Here is a 17,449-nt window from a genome sequence, read left to right on the forward strand (position 1 = left end):
CTGCGCTGCTGCCCCGGCCTACGAACGCGCTACCCCAGGCGATGCAGATGCCTGTGGCCAGTTCAGCGCAGCGACTTGGGCGGCCGCCTGTGTCCGGCTCGTTACCCTCGGCGGCTGGGAAAAGAGCCGGCAGTCACCAACGGCTACAGCGGCTCTCGCCGGCAGGGCACGTCGGCGCGAGCGACGCTTGCTCGTACCGACTTCTGCGTCGCCGTTTCTGGAGTCCTGTGCTGGAGTCGTGCCATCGGATCTACAGAGCTGATGCTGTGACCAACGGACGCCAGCGGTGAACCCCAGAGACAATGTCGGCTCGCATGTTGTGGATAACGTGTGGACATTTCCTCGGCGGCGCCACTGTCGCATGTACTAACTTTTGTTCGCAACGCACACGTTGATAGACCTTGTGAGATGTTTCGCCGGAGTATGTGTAGTGATTTAAGGTTGGGGGGATGTGGGGATGCGCGACTCTCACGCGTCTCCTGTAATCCGGCTTCACCGCGTGGCTAAGTGCCAGCGGCGGTCGTGGTGGTTGCGGCGCATTACGAGAGATGGCGCGAGTGTCGCGATGCTAATGCCACCGAACGGCGGGGTGACTTGGGAGAAAAAAGTTGTCGCAGTTTCACCCGAAAGGCGAAGCATCAATTGCGATAGCAACTTAGTAGAGAGCTATACGGAGTAAGGATAGTAGTTTTATCCGCTGTACAAACTTGAACATGCAGCAGCACCAGCAACACACAGCACTGTTGTCGACGCCGTCGGCGTTTTGCCCGCGTTCGCACAAAATGCGTGCGGCGGTGGTGACTGTTGCCGGAGCCTCTGATATAAATAGGCACTTGGTGCCGCAGCTAAACGTCGCCTCCCTTCCCTGCCCCCCCCCCCCCTCACGGCCTTTCGTGCGTCAGAAGAAGGCGCGTTTGCTCTACATATATGGTGATTGTAAAGGAGGAAAGAGACGCCTACTTCTGCAGCCCTTAAGGGAGCACGGCACAGAACGCGCGTTTGTTCTCCGCCGTGCGTTCACTCCCCGTGAAAGCGCGCGTTGCTTTGGAGTGTCCATATAATTGCCATCGCAATAAAAGGTCGAAGGCGCTCTCTCTTTGGGCGGGGATCGATGAGCGACGCGAACGTCCCGTGCGTGCACCGATCCACGCTTCGCGAGACGTCTCGCGTGGCTCGGAGCGGGGCACCGGTATAGACGAACACGGATCGTTCGAACGCGCCACCGTTCGCGTGACCGTACACGTGAACGACTAGGCGATGGTGTCATTGCATGGGGCGAACGTATTCGCTCGCTATCTGGTCGCGGTGAGTCGGACTTACTTGATTTGTCGCGCGCCCATGTGAATGTTCTATTGGTTCTAATTCGGCTAGTGTGCATTAGTGTATGAAAGGTGCAATAAATGCCCTTTTGATTGTTTGCACTACTGTGTGGTCGTTCCTTTGTCCCAAGAGCATGTGTGAGACCCCACACGTTCCTGTATTTGTCTTTCTGATAGCCATTTTATAGATGTCCTGAACATTTTGCCCAGACTTGGCATTCAGGAACACAGAGTGGGAAACAAATACGTTTGTGATAATAATGTACAATCAGCTAAATATTTAACACAATCATGCGTGTCAAACGCAGTTTATGTCAGCGCCTTGTAAAAATCCATGTCCAAAGACGGTCTACAGCATCGCAAATGTCGTGCAGGCGCAAAGTAGGTTTAGGGAGAGGATGAAGCCTTCTTCATGCGGGTTGCGCATGGGAGTCGCACGCGTTACCAGCGCCACCAGGAGTGTCACGTGAAATCCCTCCAACATTGCCCTAGCATCCTTGGTCACCAGCAAGCGGCGAGTGTGGAAGGCTCCCCTGCCGCTCCCGTTTTCCCGCATGTGGTTGGTCAACCATGTTATGCTGTGGCAGTCGCCGCAGCTGCCCGTACCAGCCCGCAGCACCCGCCCGCCGGTAAGCGAAAAGCCCCTCTTTACCTAGCAGATTATTCTCTTCAAGGGAACCCTCAGTGATGTCAAATATAGCTAGCTGGCCTACTTAAAGTGTTAGTTGCAATGGTAATAAATGCTTTCCAAGTGTAGACATGGTTGTCGTCTATTGTTGTAGTCAAGCTTGTACCACCGCGGTTGATGGGCAGGCATGCGCGGTGTGCCGAAGCGTAGCGCCGTTGGCACCGCCTTATCTCTACAGTTTTATTACGGTAAGAAGCCGCAAGATCAGTAATAGTATGTGAACATGCATTAAACACTTTTCAGTGCAAGCGTTGTCAGCTACGCTCTTCCTTTAAGGAATACAAAAGCCCTGCTTTTGTTGCCATGAGCCCGAATCGTTGACAAGTATTCCTGACAATACCCCACATGTGCTGATAACCGTCTTTATTTCTTCTTTTCCGGTAAATGAGCAGTTTCAGTAATACAAAAAGGAAAGCTCACTGCAGATGCCACATCTTACTCGTTCACATGTTCGGCTTCACACCGATTTTTGTAAGCAGGACCAAGCAGGTAACTCTGGCAGGGTGTCTGTCCTCCTGAAGTGAACGGCACAGTAGATGATGCTCACACTAAATGTGCATTGGGCGTTATTGCGAACTATTGCTGACCTCACCTCTTCTCGCCTTCATGAGGCGCTGACCGTCAGGAAAACCAACGCTTGGGTGATATTGTTAAAGATCTGGCTAATTGTACATTGTTCAATGCATGTGAGGTGAGCTCTGTTTGCTGTTACTAAATGCCGTGCACACAGTTTTGTGCATCAGACGATTTGAATGTACAGGAGTGTATTCATAGTAATTAGTTACATTTGCATATGGTTTGACTTCTTGCTGGTGGCTTAGCTTATATAACTGTCAGACCTCACATTTCTGGGTTCTTTATAGTAGCGGAAGCAAGGGTGGGACTGCCCAGTCATTTTGGAGCAATTTTTGGCGCAGGTCAAATTGAGTTTTGGAGCAGTTTGGAGCAGACAAAATTGCATTTTGAAGCAACTTGGAGCAGCTAAAATAGCATTTTCAAGCACTCTGGAGCAGGCCAATCTGAATTTTGGTGGAATAATGGAATATGGCAGCGCACTTCGAAACCACGTCGAAACACGGAATAAACCAACAAGCACGTAGTAGAAGCGCACTATGTAGCTATATCGTACTAGAATATGGAAGAGTGGGTCGAGCGGCGGCACGGCGCATGCTTTCCTGTAAAGCCGGAAACATTGGTTGCAGTAGGATCGAACTATATATTCCCGCGCCGACGCTCATGATGATAGCGAGAAATGTTCTAAAATTATGTGATCCTAACGACCCTGTAACACAATTTCTAGGGCACCATATGTCACTGCAGACACAGAGAGCCGCATCAACCCTGAGCTGGTATAACGTAAAACAATTCCAATCTGTTTTTATTGCGATAGCAATTATATGGACACTCCAGGTGCATTTCTGCCGTCGTTATGACGTGAGGTTCCATATAAAGTCCAGGGGCGATAACATTGTCGCCGCGCGCCGTATGCTGTATTTGCGAGTGAAAGCGTGCGAGCATGAGCCAACGATGGCGGCTTAATCTCACACGCGCCAGAGAGCAAAGTGGAGAGGAAGTGTGGTCTTCGTCTTCCGTCACGCGCAGGCGCCGGGGAGAGGCGAGGGAGAGGGGGTTCTACTCAGGTGGCTGCTGCATATGGCATGGCCATGCGAACCATATCTCGAAAGGGATCTGCGATGGGGACAGAGTACGAGTGCTGACAGCTTCGTGTTCGCTGCGTTTTCGCCACTTAGTTCGCACTGAAGCGAGAGGCATCACGAAGGTCAATTCACTCGGTGATGCTGGCGCCCTTTCCTCACTCCAGTGTTTTGACAGCGAGCTTCCGCGGTCATCGAGCGAGATGTGTTCATGTTTGCTTGTGCGTGCGTGACACCATATGCTTGTTAATTTAGTTAGCAAGCGAATATTTACAAGTTAGTATGGCCGATAAAACTACTATCCTTACTTCACATAGCTGTCTACTAATTTGCTACCACAATCGATGCTTCACCTTTCCGGCAAAACTGCAACTTCTCATTCCAAGTCCACCATTAGCCCTTCATGATGAATCAAGATGGCTCAGGTCTCACCCATTTAGGCATAAAAACAGATTGGAACAGTTTAATGTTATACCGGCCCTGGGGACAGAGACGCCCACCCGCTGAACCGGCTGCAGCACACGCCTCCCTAATATCTAGTCCGCTCGCAGCGTCTTCAGCCGACTTTTCATTTCTTTTTTTTTCTGGCTTAAACATTTTTTTCTTTTCCGTCTCAGCTATAGGAACGCCGCGCCGCTCAGGCCACTCATTCGTATTTTAGTACACTCTAAAGAGTGCCGCCATGCCCGTTCCGACAGGAGCGACAACAACCGGGAGTGGCCCCGCATGCGCCGGCCACTTGCCTGAAGCGCCGAAAAGTCCAGTGTTATAAGCACAAAAATTACGAGAAACTGTGCGGGAGGCGCCGTTGCGTGGTGTGTGGAATGTGAACAGCTGCACTCTTTTTCGAAAAACGAATCTGCTCGCTGTTTGCAGCCACTGCCCAAGCACACATGCGGAAGCCGTTCTTGCGCAGTGTGGTGCAATATCGGTCAATTTTCTGTGTTTGGAGCAGTTTGGCGGAGGAATTTCCGTTTGTATGAAAATGGCACAATTGGCGCAGGCGTCCCACCCCTGCAGAAGCTTTGTTAACTTAAGTACAGCCAAACAATTATTGGACTCACATTGTAAACAACAATTGGTTGTATTGGTGTTAACTTGACTATTCAATGAACTACCATTGCCCATTCACGAAGACAAGAGCCTTTTAGCCGACACAGTGAAGAAAACCCAGAAAAAGTAAAAAGAAAGAAAAAAAGAAAGACAGAAAGCGAGCAAGCAAGAAAGAAAGAAAGAAAACAGGAACAATTGCAAACCACACCTAGCAAAGCAGCAGAGAAAGCAAAGCAGACAAGAACATTGTGTGCCCTTCCCAGGCTTATAGTGATGCTTTGAGATGTTAAAACCAGTCAGTGGATCAATCAACCAACCATACTGAATTGAGAAACTCCTCCGATATCAGTTTTCACTGCACAGAATGCAAAGCACCATGGGCTTGCCTATGCCTTCCTTCCCGAGGCAAAATGAAACCGCTATCAAACGTTACATGCACAATTACCCAAAGACGAGCAAGAAAAGCGTACATGGTGCCTGCACGATACCAGTGGCAGGCAATTAATTTAATTTAATTCAATTACAGATGCCAAAGTTATTGGCATTCAACACAGGAATTGTTCGGGCAATGGCTTGATAAGGCAAGACTCGAAAGCTACTGCATGCAACATTAAAGACGAGCTTCACTGGCAATCGCCCCACCCATATGCGCCCACAAAAGCCACAGCTAAAGCCGCTCATCAAACAAAAGCATCCCCACACAATTGGCAACATTCCTACTTAGTCTCATCTCAGGCAAAGTTGTTACTGTGGCTGCCTTATAAAGTCCTGAGAAGGGAGAGAAAATGGTGGGAGCCAAACCTTTGTCGCTCGCTTAGTTGCGTCAGCAGCGGCGGCAGCTTCCTCCGGTGTCGGGAGGGCCGCCAAGGCAGCAGGTACGCTGCTGCTTTCTTCTGGGGGTGATGATGGCACACCGTTGGCAGCCATCTGCTCCACGGGGGCGGGGGGGACAGCAGAGGTGGTGGGGGGTGCCTGGGATGATGGAGGAACAGTGGGGGCGGGAGGAGGGGACAGAGAGGGGGGAGGGGGAGGAGGAAGTGGAGCTCCCAGAGAACACTGGAGGCGTGGGGGAGAGGCCCCGTTCTCGATGCGCTTCTTCTTGTGAGATCCACTGCGGCCGCTGCTCTTGGATGATGATGATGACGACGACGAGGACGACACAGATGATGATGAGTGCTTAGTGCTTGGCAGTGGTGCCAAAGGTGGTGGGGATGCACCAGTGTCTTGCGCCTTTACTATTTCGTGCTTGGCCAGGTTCTTTCGCTTGATCTTCATCTTAAGACCCTTGTCCACGGTTGCCTGGGATAAAGAAGTTTCGCAATGAGTGGGGTAGCTAGCCCATAAACTCTGCATAGCTTGTTTGGGGAATAAGCTGACGGAAAATTCCTCAAACTTAACAAGTGCTCTGACAATGCCGTAGACAACAAACAATGTGACTAAATATAGACATTGATGTGAAATCTGCCAACTCTCAAGCATCTATTTCTATATCCACTTTCAATGGTTTAATCCAATTAGCATTCTGCCGAAGGCCCCTGTGGAGAGCAACGCATATTTATGGCCGTGGCTCTATTATTTTTACCATAAAACTCGAATGCATGTGATAAGTTAACCATGGCAAGGCACCTGCCAGCAAAAGTTGGTAATTGTCTTAGATGCTCTAGGAGTAACTATGAGCATAGCAAAGAAGGTCTTGATGCAATAACACACCATGGAAATGTTCTATTGTTCTTGCAGTCACACCATGGTCCCATTAATGAATTTCGGCTGTATCTGCAAAAATTACTGAGAAAACGACTATGACCTCGAAAGTCAAGATGTGTTCCCGAGTGGACACATGCAGACGCACAATGAACAATGCTGAATAGCCCAGCCCAACTGAACCTGCCTTATGCACTGCAATGGCTCAGTGGCACTGATGTTCTGGTTCAACACGAGGCCATAGCTTTGATTCCACCTGAGACAACCACATTAAGACAGTAGAAAACACTTGCACACCAAGATTTCAGTGAACATCACAGAATCCAAATGTGGTCAAAATTATTCTTTATTCCTGCCACTACTGCACCTGTCAATGTACATCTTCGGTGCACAAATCACCAAAATTAATTGAAATCGACAAAGTTAACATACCTGGTGCTCGACGGGCGGGGAGGCCGCGGCCGAGGAGGAGGCCATGGGGTCGTTGCTCTTCTCTATGTCGGCGTCCAGGTCGATAATGAGATCCCCGATGCCCAACTCCCACTCGTTGTAGTCGTCATCGAAGCCGCCGCCGCCAGAGGGCGCCGCCGCCCCGGTCAAGGCCCCCTGGTGGCTACCGCCCGGCTGGCCATCCACCGCCGACGACGCACAGCAGGCCCCCGGGGGAGGGTCTTTCATTGGGCGCCACTCGACCGGCTACGCATCCCGCCTCTGCATGCCACAGCACACATGTCGCTGCCAATTGGTCAAGTACTAAAAATATGTGTATGCGATTTCTTGACATCCAAGATAGACTGTGCAGATCAGCGACATGATGCCCTACAGATATGGAAAAGGAAATATCCAGGAGTTAAGGTACATAGCCAACTCTGAAAAAAGTGTCTTTCTTGAAAAAGTATATTTTGCCATTTTAATTGTCCCCAGACATCCATAAATGTGTTGCGACCGACGTTACATTTCTAGGTTTGCTTCGAAAGTTAAAGAAAATTTTCTAACTGCCAGCCGACACATCTGTGTGGAGTCTGAAGATCATTTTTTATGGATATGCCAATATCTGAAATTTCAAATACAAATCAAGTAATATATTTGCTATTTCGTTCTTATTCAATTTTTCTAATCAAGTTTTCTAGCATTTGCTTATGTTTGAAAATGTGGGATAACAACACTTACTGGAGTACAGAGAAAGACGCAAGTGGTAACTGTTCCAAATTATTCTGCAGCACAAGCCGCACTTGCTGCACAGAGGCTCCCAAGTAACTGCTTGGTGCAGTGAACTCCTTTCTCAGTCACTCAATAAGGATAGATCATTTTTTGGCAGTGTACAAATTTGGCGTCACAATATATTTAAGGGATTTTTCATTTGGTCAATCTCAACATCTGCATTCCTTTAAAGTGATGTGCAGTGCTTTAGTATTTCACCCTGTTCCTTAAACGACAGCTTGTGCACATCTGGTGACGTGATGTTCCTTTGTTTTATTGCTGCAATAGAATGTGTGAGATGTGATAACTTTTAGGTTGCTTCTCATGTGTGAGCTACTCGGTTGTCCAGTTGTGAACTCCATTATATGTATCAAATAATAGGAGAAATTTAGATCAGGGGATGCAAACAGCTTGCAATTGCCTTGCGTAAATAAGTGGCTGAGGTCCCCATCAAGACCCAAGTAGAGTTTCGGTTCTTGCTTAAGAGAGCCATTTGCAACCCCTAATCTAAAACTTCTTAGAGGGCCATGACACCACATTTTTGAGTTTTTTGAACTTTAATTCTGCAATTGTATGTGAAACTATACGCATCCCACAGCAAGCTGGCAATATTTCAGAACATGCAGTGCAGTAGAAAATTCGCACATGATTTTTTGAATATTGCAGTTGAAGTGTACAGCAGTGTAGCAAGACTGAGTGGCGACGAAATGAATGGCACCCCCAAAAACAGCGCTTTGATCTCGAAGGCCATGTTTTTGTGTACTGCATGCACCGGAAGCGATTGCAGGAGCTGGAAATACGTCATGGCTGCAATGCGTAATTTCGCTTTTGCATGTGCGTCTCGGTGGTCTGTCGCTACTTTTTTTATTGCGTGAATAAAGGAATTGCAAGCACAAATCAACAATGGCACCCTTGCTTCGCCATTGAGTGCCACTGGCAGGAGGAGGAAAACATCCGATGTGGTCTTGAGCTCTTTCGGAGAAGACAACGCAGTGGTGGCCCCCGCATTTCATGACATCACACAGTAAAAGTCAAAATGGCAGGTGCTGTTGGATAGAGTGGCTTAGAGGCAGTGATTTCAAAGAAATTTCGAGTTAAAATGTGCGCTGCGAGCCCAGTGGACCATATTGAACCCTCTACTCTACAAGCAACCCACGACCACAAGGGGAACGTCCATAGACCTCGTCTTTGCAAACTTTAGGGTGTATCCGCTAGAAGAACCGCTGGCTCTGCATTTCACCGACCATAAGTTACAATGGTGAACTGGTTGGATGACCGTGTTATGGCCTCTTTAATGTAAACAGGCTGTTCTGCAAAATGAACTCCAGGCTACTTTTCAATTTTCTTTAGAAGTTAGGAGATGGTGGTTATTCGATTCATTATTTGAAGGACATTTCTCACAAATATTCTTATTATTTGAGAAAACTTCTAGCTATTCAAACAACCCATTTCCCTTATTTTATTTTAGGGGCGAAGCTCCTTAGGGTCTAGCCTTGTCCGTCCGGCATCGTCCGTGCTCACATCGACTGCCACGCCATCTGTCTGTCATGGATGAAACGTTGCATGCAGCGGCTCAACGTCTATACACGAGATGGCACTGCTATGTATGGCGCGTTCCAGACCACACAATCTCTTTCTGCCATGGACGAACGTAAGGCGCGGCATGCTGCGGCTCAGTGTCTACACAGACAGCAAGCTACTCCGGCGGCGAGGGCGTGGGAAGCATCGGCAAAGCAGCAAAAATGCCAAGCGGACCCAGAGTTGAGGGCGCGGGAAGCATCGGCAAGGCAGCAAAAACGCCAAGCGGGCCCGGATTTGAGGGCGCGGGAAGCGGCGGCTCGCCGGCAACGCCGACAACAAGCTGCTCTCTAACGGTGCATCTCTTACGACTACAAGCAACCCACGACCAGGAGGGGAACGTCCATAGACCTCGTCTTTGCAAACTTTAGGATGTATCCGCTAGAAGAACCGCTGGCTCTGCATTTCACCGACCATAAAGCAGTAATAATGAAATCGAAACGCAACCCGGAACTCAACACGATATACGCGTTATGAGCAATAAAACGCATTGTATATACTGTACACCGCGTTGTCACGCATTGACATGCACGAGTGGGGCAATATCATGGGTGATTTTACGGTATAACGATCCCCAGTGCTTCGCCCCACTCATCATGATTCACTTCATGGATATGCGGTGATTTTTTTTTTCAAGGCTTAATTTTCTACAATATCTTGTTCCAGAAACATTCATAGCTTTATTATGAGTAAATGTCTTTCAACTTTGAATGCTGCTTCCCTACACATAAGACTACACAATGAACAAGGATAATTGAAAACAATTCATAACTTTTCATCTTATGATACTTTATTTAAAACACTAAACTCTACAATCACAAATCTCTTTGTATCACTTAGTTTTTGGCTATACCAGATCACACCAGAGGCTTGACCAGATTGCACACATTCTGGTTCACTGCAGAGATTTCCTTTTTGACATTAGTAACAAATCATTTCCCATTCTTGCGCTCCAGCTGCAAACTATAACTGTTAGTTTAACAAGTACACATTAAAAGTCTGGAAAAGACAAAAACTAACTGCATTCATAATTAGTATGAACTGAAAGAAGAGCTGCCAAATTCTTATGCAGAACGTTTTTAAGCAACTAAAGAGTCTGTATATAAAGAGCAAGCTGTAACGCAGTACCAACTCCAATGTCCCTATTCCAATACATGTAAAATGCAGAAATGCTCTCATTTGGCAACTACTAAACCAATCAGAAATAAAATTGCTTGCATTTGCTGCAACAATTTCTGAAGTAGAGCTTGAATTTATGGCTCCATGATTCGTTTGCTAGTACAACACACTATTTATTGATTTCGGGCCTCAAACCTGTTAATCACAATTTGAAAATTGTAGTTGCTTGATCATCTAAAGCAGACAAACACGATGTGTTAGTTTACAAGTTATGTGAAAATACTACATTTGCTTACATGAGTTCTCTTGAAATCTCGCTAAAAAATTATTGATATCGCCAGCAACCTGTATCACGTGATGATGTCCTCTCCCAGTGATCGCCAATTACCCCCTTCTTGTGTCAGCTGGCTCTATCCTATGGCTGAAATTTTCCTAATTTCATCATACTATTTCCCTCTCTGCCGTCCTCCACTATGTTTCGCTTTGCTTGGCACCCATTCTGTTAGTCAGACACCCATTGTGTTTCTCTGCCCATTGTTTATTTTCTCTAAGCATTACACAACCTGCCCAACCCCACACCTTTTTACTTAAACGAGAATATCACCAGTTCACTCTTTAACCATACAGCCTTAGTAACTGCTAGTAAGACACTTTTCCCCACCAGATAAGTGCGAATAGAGTCTTACAGGAGTACCTTACTTGCCTAAAGATATTTAGCAACACTGTTAGTGTCCCTTTAAATAATATCATCATCAGCCTATATTTTTGTCCATTGCAGGATGAAGGCCTCTCCCAGCAGTCTCCAATTACCCATGTCTTGTGCTAGCTGATTCCAACTTGCGCATGCAAATTTCCTCATTTCATCACCCCACCTAATTTTCTGCCATCCTTAAGTTAAGCACTTCCCTTCCCTTGGCACACATTCTGTAACTCTAATTGTCCACCATGTGATCCTACGCATCACATGGCCTGCCCAACTCCATTTTTTTTTCTCTTAATGTCAACTATAATACCGGCTATCACCATTTGTTCTCTGATCCATACCACTCTCTTCTTGTCTCTTACCATCACGCCAAACATTTTGCGTTCCATTGCTCTTTGCGGGCGCCTTGACTTGTTTTCAAGCTTCTTTGTTAACCTCCACACTTCTTACTTATATGTTAGCACTAGTAGAATGCAATGACCGTACACTTTTTCTTTTCAATGACAGTGGTAGCCTCCTAGTCAGGATTTGGTAAAGCCTGCCACATGCACTCCAACCCATTTTTATTCTTCTGTTAGTTTCCTTCTGATGACTAGGGTCACCTGTGAGTAATTGGCCTAGAAAAACATACTCCTGCACAGACTCCAGAGGCTAACTGGTGATCATGAATCCTTGTTCCCTTGCGTGGATTCAACATTACCTTCATCTTCCGCATCTTCTGCATTGTGGGAACGCTGACGTGAATAGTGGCGTAAGAGCCAACTGTGGATCCACGAGGAAAATGACTGACGCGCGAGCTGCGGCTGGGCGCCCTTGGGCACGGCCAGCTGAGACTGGAGCTGCTGGCGTGGAACGCGGGACCGAGGCGTTTTTCCCACATTGGCGCCTGTAACGTGGGGCCCCGGCTGCGTGCAGGGACGGATCATGGTCGTGGGGAAGGCTGGAGGTACCCATTCCACGGCTAGTAGAGACTCCAACCCAGCCATGGCGCGTGACCATTTCTGCGGTGCGAGCTGCACCTCTAGCGTTCGATGACGTGCGATTCTGCCGGTTCCTCCTCCGTCGCTGTCATCGAGCCTGGCGTGGGTCCTGGTGGTGGCGTGGTCTTCTACGTGCTGCTGCAGCTCCCAGCACCGCCGTTCGAGAAGGGCATTGCCAGCGCTGGTGACATCATGCGCGCGATCAGTCCAACACCACCTCAAGAGCGGCTCCGTCCTTCGGTGCGTGGTTCTCTGCTGCGGTGTGGTGTGGTCTCTGGTGGCAAGGCATTGAGCGGGCACCGGTGACCTGCTGTGTACACTCGTCAGAACGAGGTTGGAGAAGAACACTAGACCAGGTGTGCGCCAGGGGATGGTTTAGGGCCTTTCGGTTCCTGCAAGACCTCAACATGGTTTAGGGCCTTCGGTTCCTGCAAGACCGCAACTCCGACGCTGCACCACCTGGTCTGCTCAATCTTCACGAGGAGTCCGTCATGGAAGCCAGTCAGGTTTAGGGCCTGCGGGTTCCTGGAAGACCTCGGTGACTCCGCCTTGACGGCTCCGCCAATCCTCGTTCGGTGCATTATCAGTCTCCAAGGTGCGCCCGCCGGTAGGAGTGTCATGCCGTCGCTGCCAGCCACCATGGGCCAGTGCCGTCAACGCCTTCGCAGCGCAGCTGCGGTAAAGCACTGGCCATGGTGGAAGGAATGGCGCTAGCGAATGCTTGCACCTGTTGTGCCGACGACCAACTACACCAGCCCACTGCCGACTCGCCGCTTCTCCTCGTTTTGTGCCTTGCGATGTGCTTTGTGTGACGACATGGCAGAGTGAGCTAGTGATTTTGCAACACGGAGCAGCGATGTGTGTGTGTCTTTCGTAGTGATCGTGGAGGTGCTCAACGAGCACGGCGTAGCGTCGTCGCCCATGGCGACTCAGCATCTCTCGTCGTCCGTGCCGCCGGATTTCACCACCGTGGGCCAGTGCCGTCAACGCTCTTGCAGAAGGAGGGGCAGTGTGGGAACGCTGACGTGAATAGTGGATAGGAGCCAACCGTGGACAAAGGAGAGGACGGACGTGCGAGTTGCGGCTAGGCGTCCTTGGGCGCGGCTGGCCAGGACTGGCGATGTGGCCGTGGACCTCAGAACCGAGGCATTTTCCCACAGCATATAATATATAATATAATACTATAATATAATACCTCTCAAATAAAAAAAGACAATTATGAATTCAAGACACTTGATACAATATGACAGACAATTCAATACACAAACAAGAATGACCCATATAATGTAGCCATCTGCTGGCTGAGGCGAGTACGTTGTGTGAATAAGCACAGTAAGTTATTTTTTCTACAACACAAAATAAGGACGTTTTACTTTATTTTTGCACTGCATATGTAACTGGTCGGGTGGTATAATCAAAATAAAGAAGTTAAATCCCTGACAAATGTTCACTAGAGGCCGGATCTCTAGGCATTAAAAAAGCGCGTTTTAGGCGCCAAAAACAGGCAGGCAAAACGTTTTAGGCCTCCAACGTCGTAAATATAGGCACAATAAATTTTTACATAAATGCAAATAACTTCAAACGAAGACGTGCGCGGCCTATATCTATGATAGGAAAACAAGAAATGTTATTGTCTATGATGGCACAAAGGCGCCAACAGTTGAACATAGCCGTGCAATTGTCCCATAAAACTGCTGGACTAATGACAATCAATTGGCTTCATTCAATAAGCACACTGCTCATATTCATGTTCAATGGCCACTGTACTCGAGCGTCGCATATAGTGAAACAGGCATGAAGAAGAATACTTGAAAGCTGGGAATACTGATTAAAAAAACCGATACTTTATTTCTGCCTGATGCAATTAAATTAAGACACAACAAAAACATACAAATAACAAATGCGAGAGAGACTACGATTTATAAAGAAATTAGCATGTTCTTACATGAGGACTGTTAAGTACAACTCTTCGCAATTTTCTCTATACAAGGACATTATCCGAATTGTACAGGCCAGACGTCCCAACACTGCCAAATACACTTCCACCCATTTGAAGTGCACATGTTTGAAGAAATATGTTTGGAGAGCCTGCAGAACGTAGTCTAAGAATCACTGTGAAGATTGTGGAAACAATAGCAAACTACCACAATCTCCAGATTTTTGGATTCAAAATTGTGCCTCTTGTCACTGAAAATGATCTCGTACGCTGAAAAGGAGCGCCCGACGGCGGTGAACACCTTAAAAAGTAAATTACAAGCAAAACAAAAGCCGCGTGCACATCACATTTTTCTTTCTTCTTTTGCTCTTCACTCTCCTTTCCCCTGACGGCTCTCCACGGTTTCGCATTCGCCAACCGCTCGCGCAATGTCAGCGCGGCGGCGTATGCTGGCCGGCGCGTCCCATTTCAATGCTTCCAGCAGTTGTTTTCCGGGAGTTGGTTGAACTAAAGGACTAGGTTGAACCCCATAGAGTTACGAACAGTCAATGTTGCCCGGTAACGTGGACAACGGTCTCTAACTGCACTCCAAAGCGAAACTTGAGGCTAAATAGTGTTCATTTAGGCGCCGATATTGAAAATAGGCATTTATAGGCACTATAAAAACACTATAAAAGCCATTCTTAACCTCTAATTCATGCTCATATATCAAAGTGGGGCGATAGGAGCGCAAGGAACAAAAAAGGCATTTGCCTAAAATCCGGTCTCAAATGATCACATTTCAATAACCCCTCAATTGGTTTCTCTCTGCACGCCCCAGCATAATGAAGTTCTGTCGCATTAGCTGAGACCCTTGTGCTATTGGTGTGAATGTGCAAACAGAGCGATACTAAAGATAGATATTTTTATACATGAATATTCAATATTCAATACAAATACATTTTTGGTGCTGTGTTCTAGTATCGTAAAAATACCACACGAAAGAAGGTAATATGCGACTACTTGTGCAAAACATGTTTACACACTCCTGCCAGCAAAGAGATGCACAATTATATTTTCTAAAATGGCACGCCCCATATGTGATATGCACGAATAGTCATTTGGTATGAGACATGCGTGAAGTGGAAAACGATGTCGCATATGGCTGATAAATAACAAAGCAAAGCAACAACCCAAGAGAAAAGAATAAAAACATCCAAAGGCCACGTTGATGGGCGCATCTTGCCTTACATTACATGCGGGGAGCTAATCCAATCCTTCAGCAGACTACCCTCGCTCACTTTGTGACTATTAAGCTGACAGCCTTGGAAATCCAGATTTTTGTTTGCTCCTCTTGCACTCTCCCTTGGTATATTGCTTTGAATGATGACGGTTATAAATTACTTCCAAGAAACCATATTAGGGATCACAATAAAACACCTTGCTCTTTCTTGACTTCAAATAAATGTGAAAAGTATGAAACAATAATAATAATACAAAGGAAACTAACGATAGTCATGCAAACAGTAGCAGACTTTTAATCTGCTGTTTGTGCATTATTTAATGCTTACTTTTAAGAAAACAGAAACTTGGCGGCATTTCCCCACTAGTGGACAGTTCCATGAAGTTCCGTTAATATGCTGGTTAACCAAAGCAAGTGTTTGAGAAGCCACACCAGCAAGACTCTTGAAAACTGTATGACAAAAGAAAAAAAAGAAAATTGTGCAATGGCCACTTTAGGTATTTGGTGTGAGTTTACATTAAGAATGCATGCAAGCAAGCAACCAAGCAATACAGTAAGCATAGTAAGCATATGCTAATTTTGCATAAGAGAATCATGTTAAAAATGCATAACTTGCAGCACCTATGGGCTCAATTAGAAGCCTAAGCAGAGCTGACCCCGTATGCAAGCGGCTGCAAATTTCCAATGAGAAGGTGTTCGTCATGGCTAAACACACTAGACCTAACCTCTTTGCTATGCTTGTCTAGCTTAAAGCGATCTTTCTGTAAACCTTCAGCAATGTTCGATGTTGGTATGTAAAAAAATTATCCCTGGCACAAAATCATAAAGTCTGACGTGCTGTCGATAGCCCAAAGCAATTTTTTTTTTAGATAACACAATCGGTGTCCATGCAACACATTGCAGGTTTCTAAAGAACATCCGCAAATGTCACCTGCACGTATTACAGAAAAGTGAATCATTTCAGTACCAAATTCACCCATCACATCTATACATAGGAAAGCCGTCCTTTAAACAATCACATCATAATTAGTTACCAAAATGCTTTAAATCGGTATACATCTTGGAAGGTGCCATAACTGGTGTCTTTAGTTTATCAGGTATTGTTAGGTTAGCAGGGATGCAAGTATGTTAGGATGCGTGTTGTTTTCTATGCACCCAGAAGGACATGTGGTTTTTATATTTATTCAAAAAAATTACACCTTCAAGGAGTTTAATTTCAGAAGAGCTGCAACGAAGTAAAAAAATTAAAAATAAAAGTATCTCGCTGAAAGCTTTATATGCTGCCAAAGCAACCCACAAAGGCTAAGATGAAATACCATACCTTCGATTTACCTTGTAAGCTTGCTACCACTTATGAAAAATCGAGCACAAAACTTCTTATGGACTGCAACTGCCCCAAACAAGCAAGCACAGGTTAGACCATACAGTTCATTCAACCTGCTCTGAAGAGACTGACGTTGAAGCTGGTGCAACGGCAAAGATATGCTCAAAGTCTCTTCTCAGTTGCAGCGGTCGCATCTGGGGGAGTCTGCCATCGCAATGAGGAATGAGTGCGAATTTGCGAATTCGCACTCCAGTCATAGGCTGTGACTCAGTCATAGGCTGCACAGCAGAATCGTGTCGCATTGGGAGAGGACTGATGATAATCGCAGCTGCAGTGATCTATCAAGCATGAACAAACAATGGTTCAAATTCCGAGTCTTCTAAAGGGCCAGCGTGAGGTTGCAAACAATATGGCAAAGTTCCTTAGCAGTGTTCGTTCTTGATAAATGGCTGAGCATGGACTGTGTGTTATCACTGGATCGGACAACTTCATCAGCAAAGCAGTTGCTGAAAATGCAGCAATGACCAGGCAGCCACTGAAATATCATATTGCATCCTTTTTCGACAGTGTGATAGTAGATTTCTACTATGTTTGAAATCAGATGCTCATAATTCTCATGACGCAGTGCTGTTTGCAGGCTTTAAAGGGTGGCTTTAGAAATCACTGAACACTGCTCATTTTATGGTGATCCCTGTTCAGCAGACTTAACAGCGGCAAGAAGGGCGACAAGTTCTGATCCTGTGGACATCGTCATATGTGATGTCAAAACTTTGGCTGGGTGCAGACGAGACAAAACAACAGTGGCTGTGGAATTGGTAGAAGTCAGCAAACTGTCCGCATAAACATTAACATGGTCCACATATACATGGTGCAAAAGCTAGAAAGTAAGCTGCTTTAGAACAGTTGATGACATCTGGACCTTTTTTGTAATCCCTGGTATTTGGAGATGCACTTGAGGCTTCTTTGTGCAC

General features: G+C 46.6%; 1 protein-coding gene across 8 annotated transcripts in view; it reads right to left on the minus strand.

Annotated features, from left to right (window-relative positions):
- The window catches only part of LOC119442054 (proline-rich protein 36-like), a 47,887-nt gene that overhangs the window by 24,504 nt on the left and 5,934 nt on the right, over positions 1 to 17,449 (minus strand). For 4 of the 8 annotated variants that reach the window (XM_049661850.1, XM_037706768.2, XM_049661849.1 and 1 more), the window contains exons 2-4: positions 15,483 to 15,604; positions 6,849 to 7,127; positions 5,517 to 6,014 (exon numbers count right to left, since the gene is read on the minus strand). In XM_049661850.1, the coding sequence (XP_049517807.1) occupies positions 5,517 to 6,014; positions 6,849 to 7,094 (744 nt within the window). In that variant the 5' untranslated portion in view covers positions 7,095 to 7,127; positions 15,483 to 15,604. Of the gene's footprint in view, positions 1 to 5,516; positions 6,015 to 6,848; positions 7,236 to 15,482; positions 15,605 to 16,475; positions 16,781 to 17,449 lie in introns of those variants that run through there. The other 4 variants (XM_049661847.1, XM_049661846.1, XM_037706767.2 and 1 more) reach the window with 4 other exon arrangements.

This window comes from Dermacentor silvarum, chromosome 2, assembly GCF_013339745.2.
Source record: "Dermacentor silvarum isolate Dsil-2018 chromosome 2, BIME_Dsil_1.4, whole genome shotgun sequence".
NCBI classification, from domain to species: Eukaryota; Metazoa; Arthropoda; class Arachnida; order Ixodida; family Ixodidae; genus Dermacentor; species Dermacentor silvarum.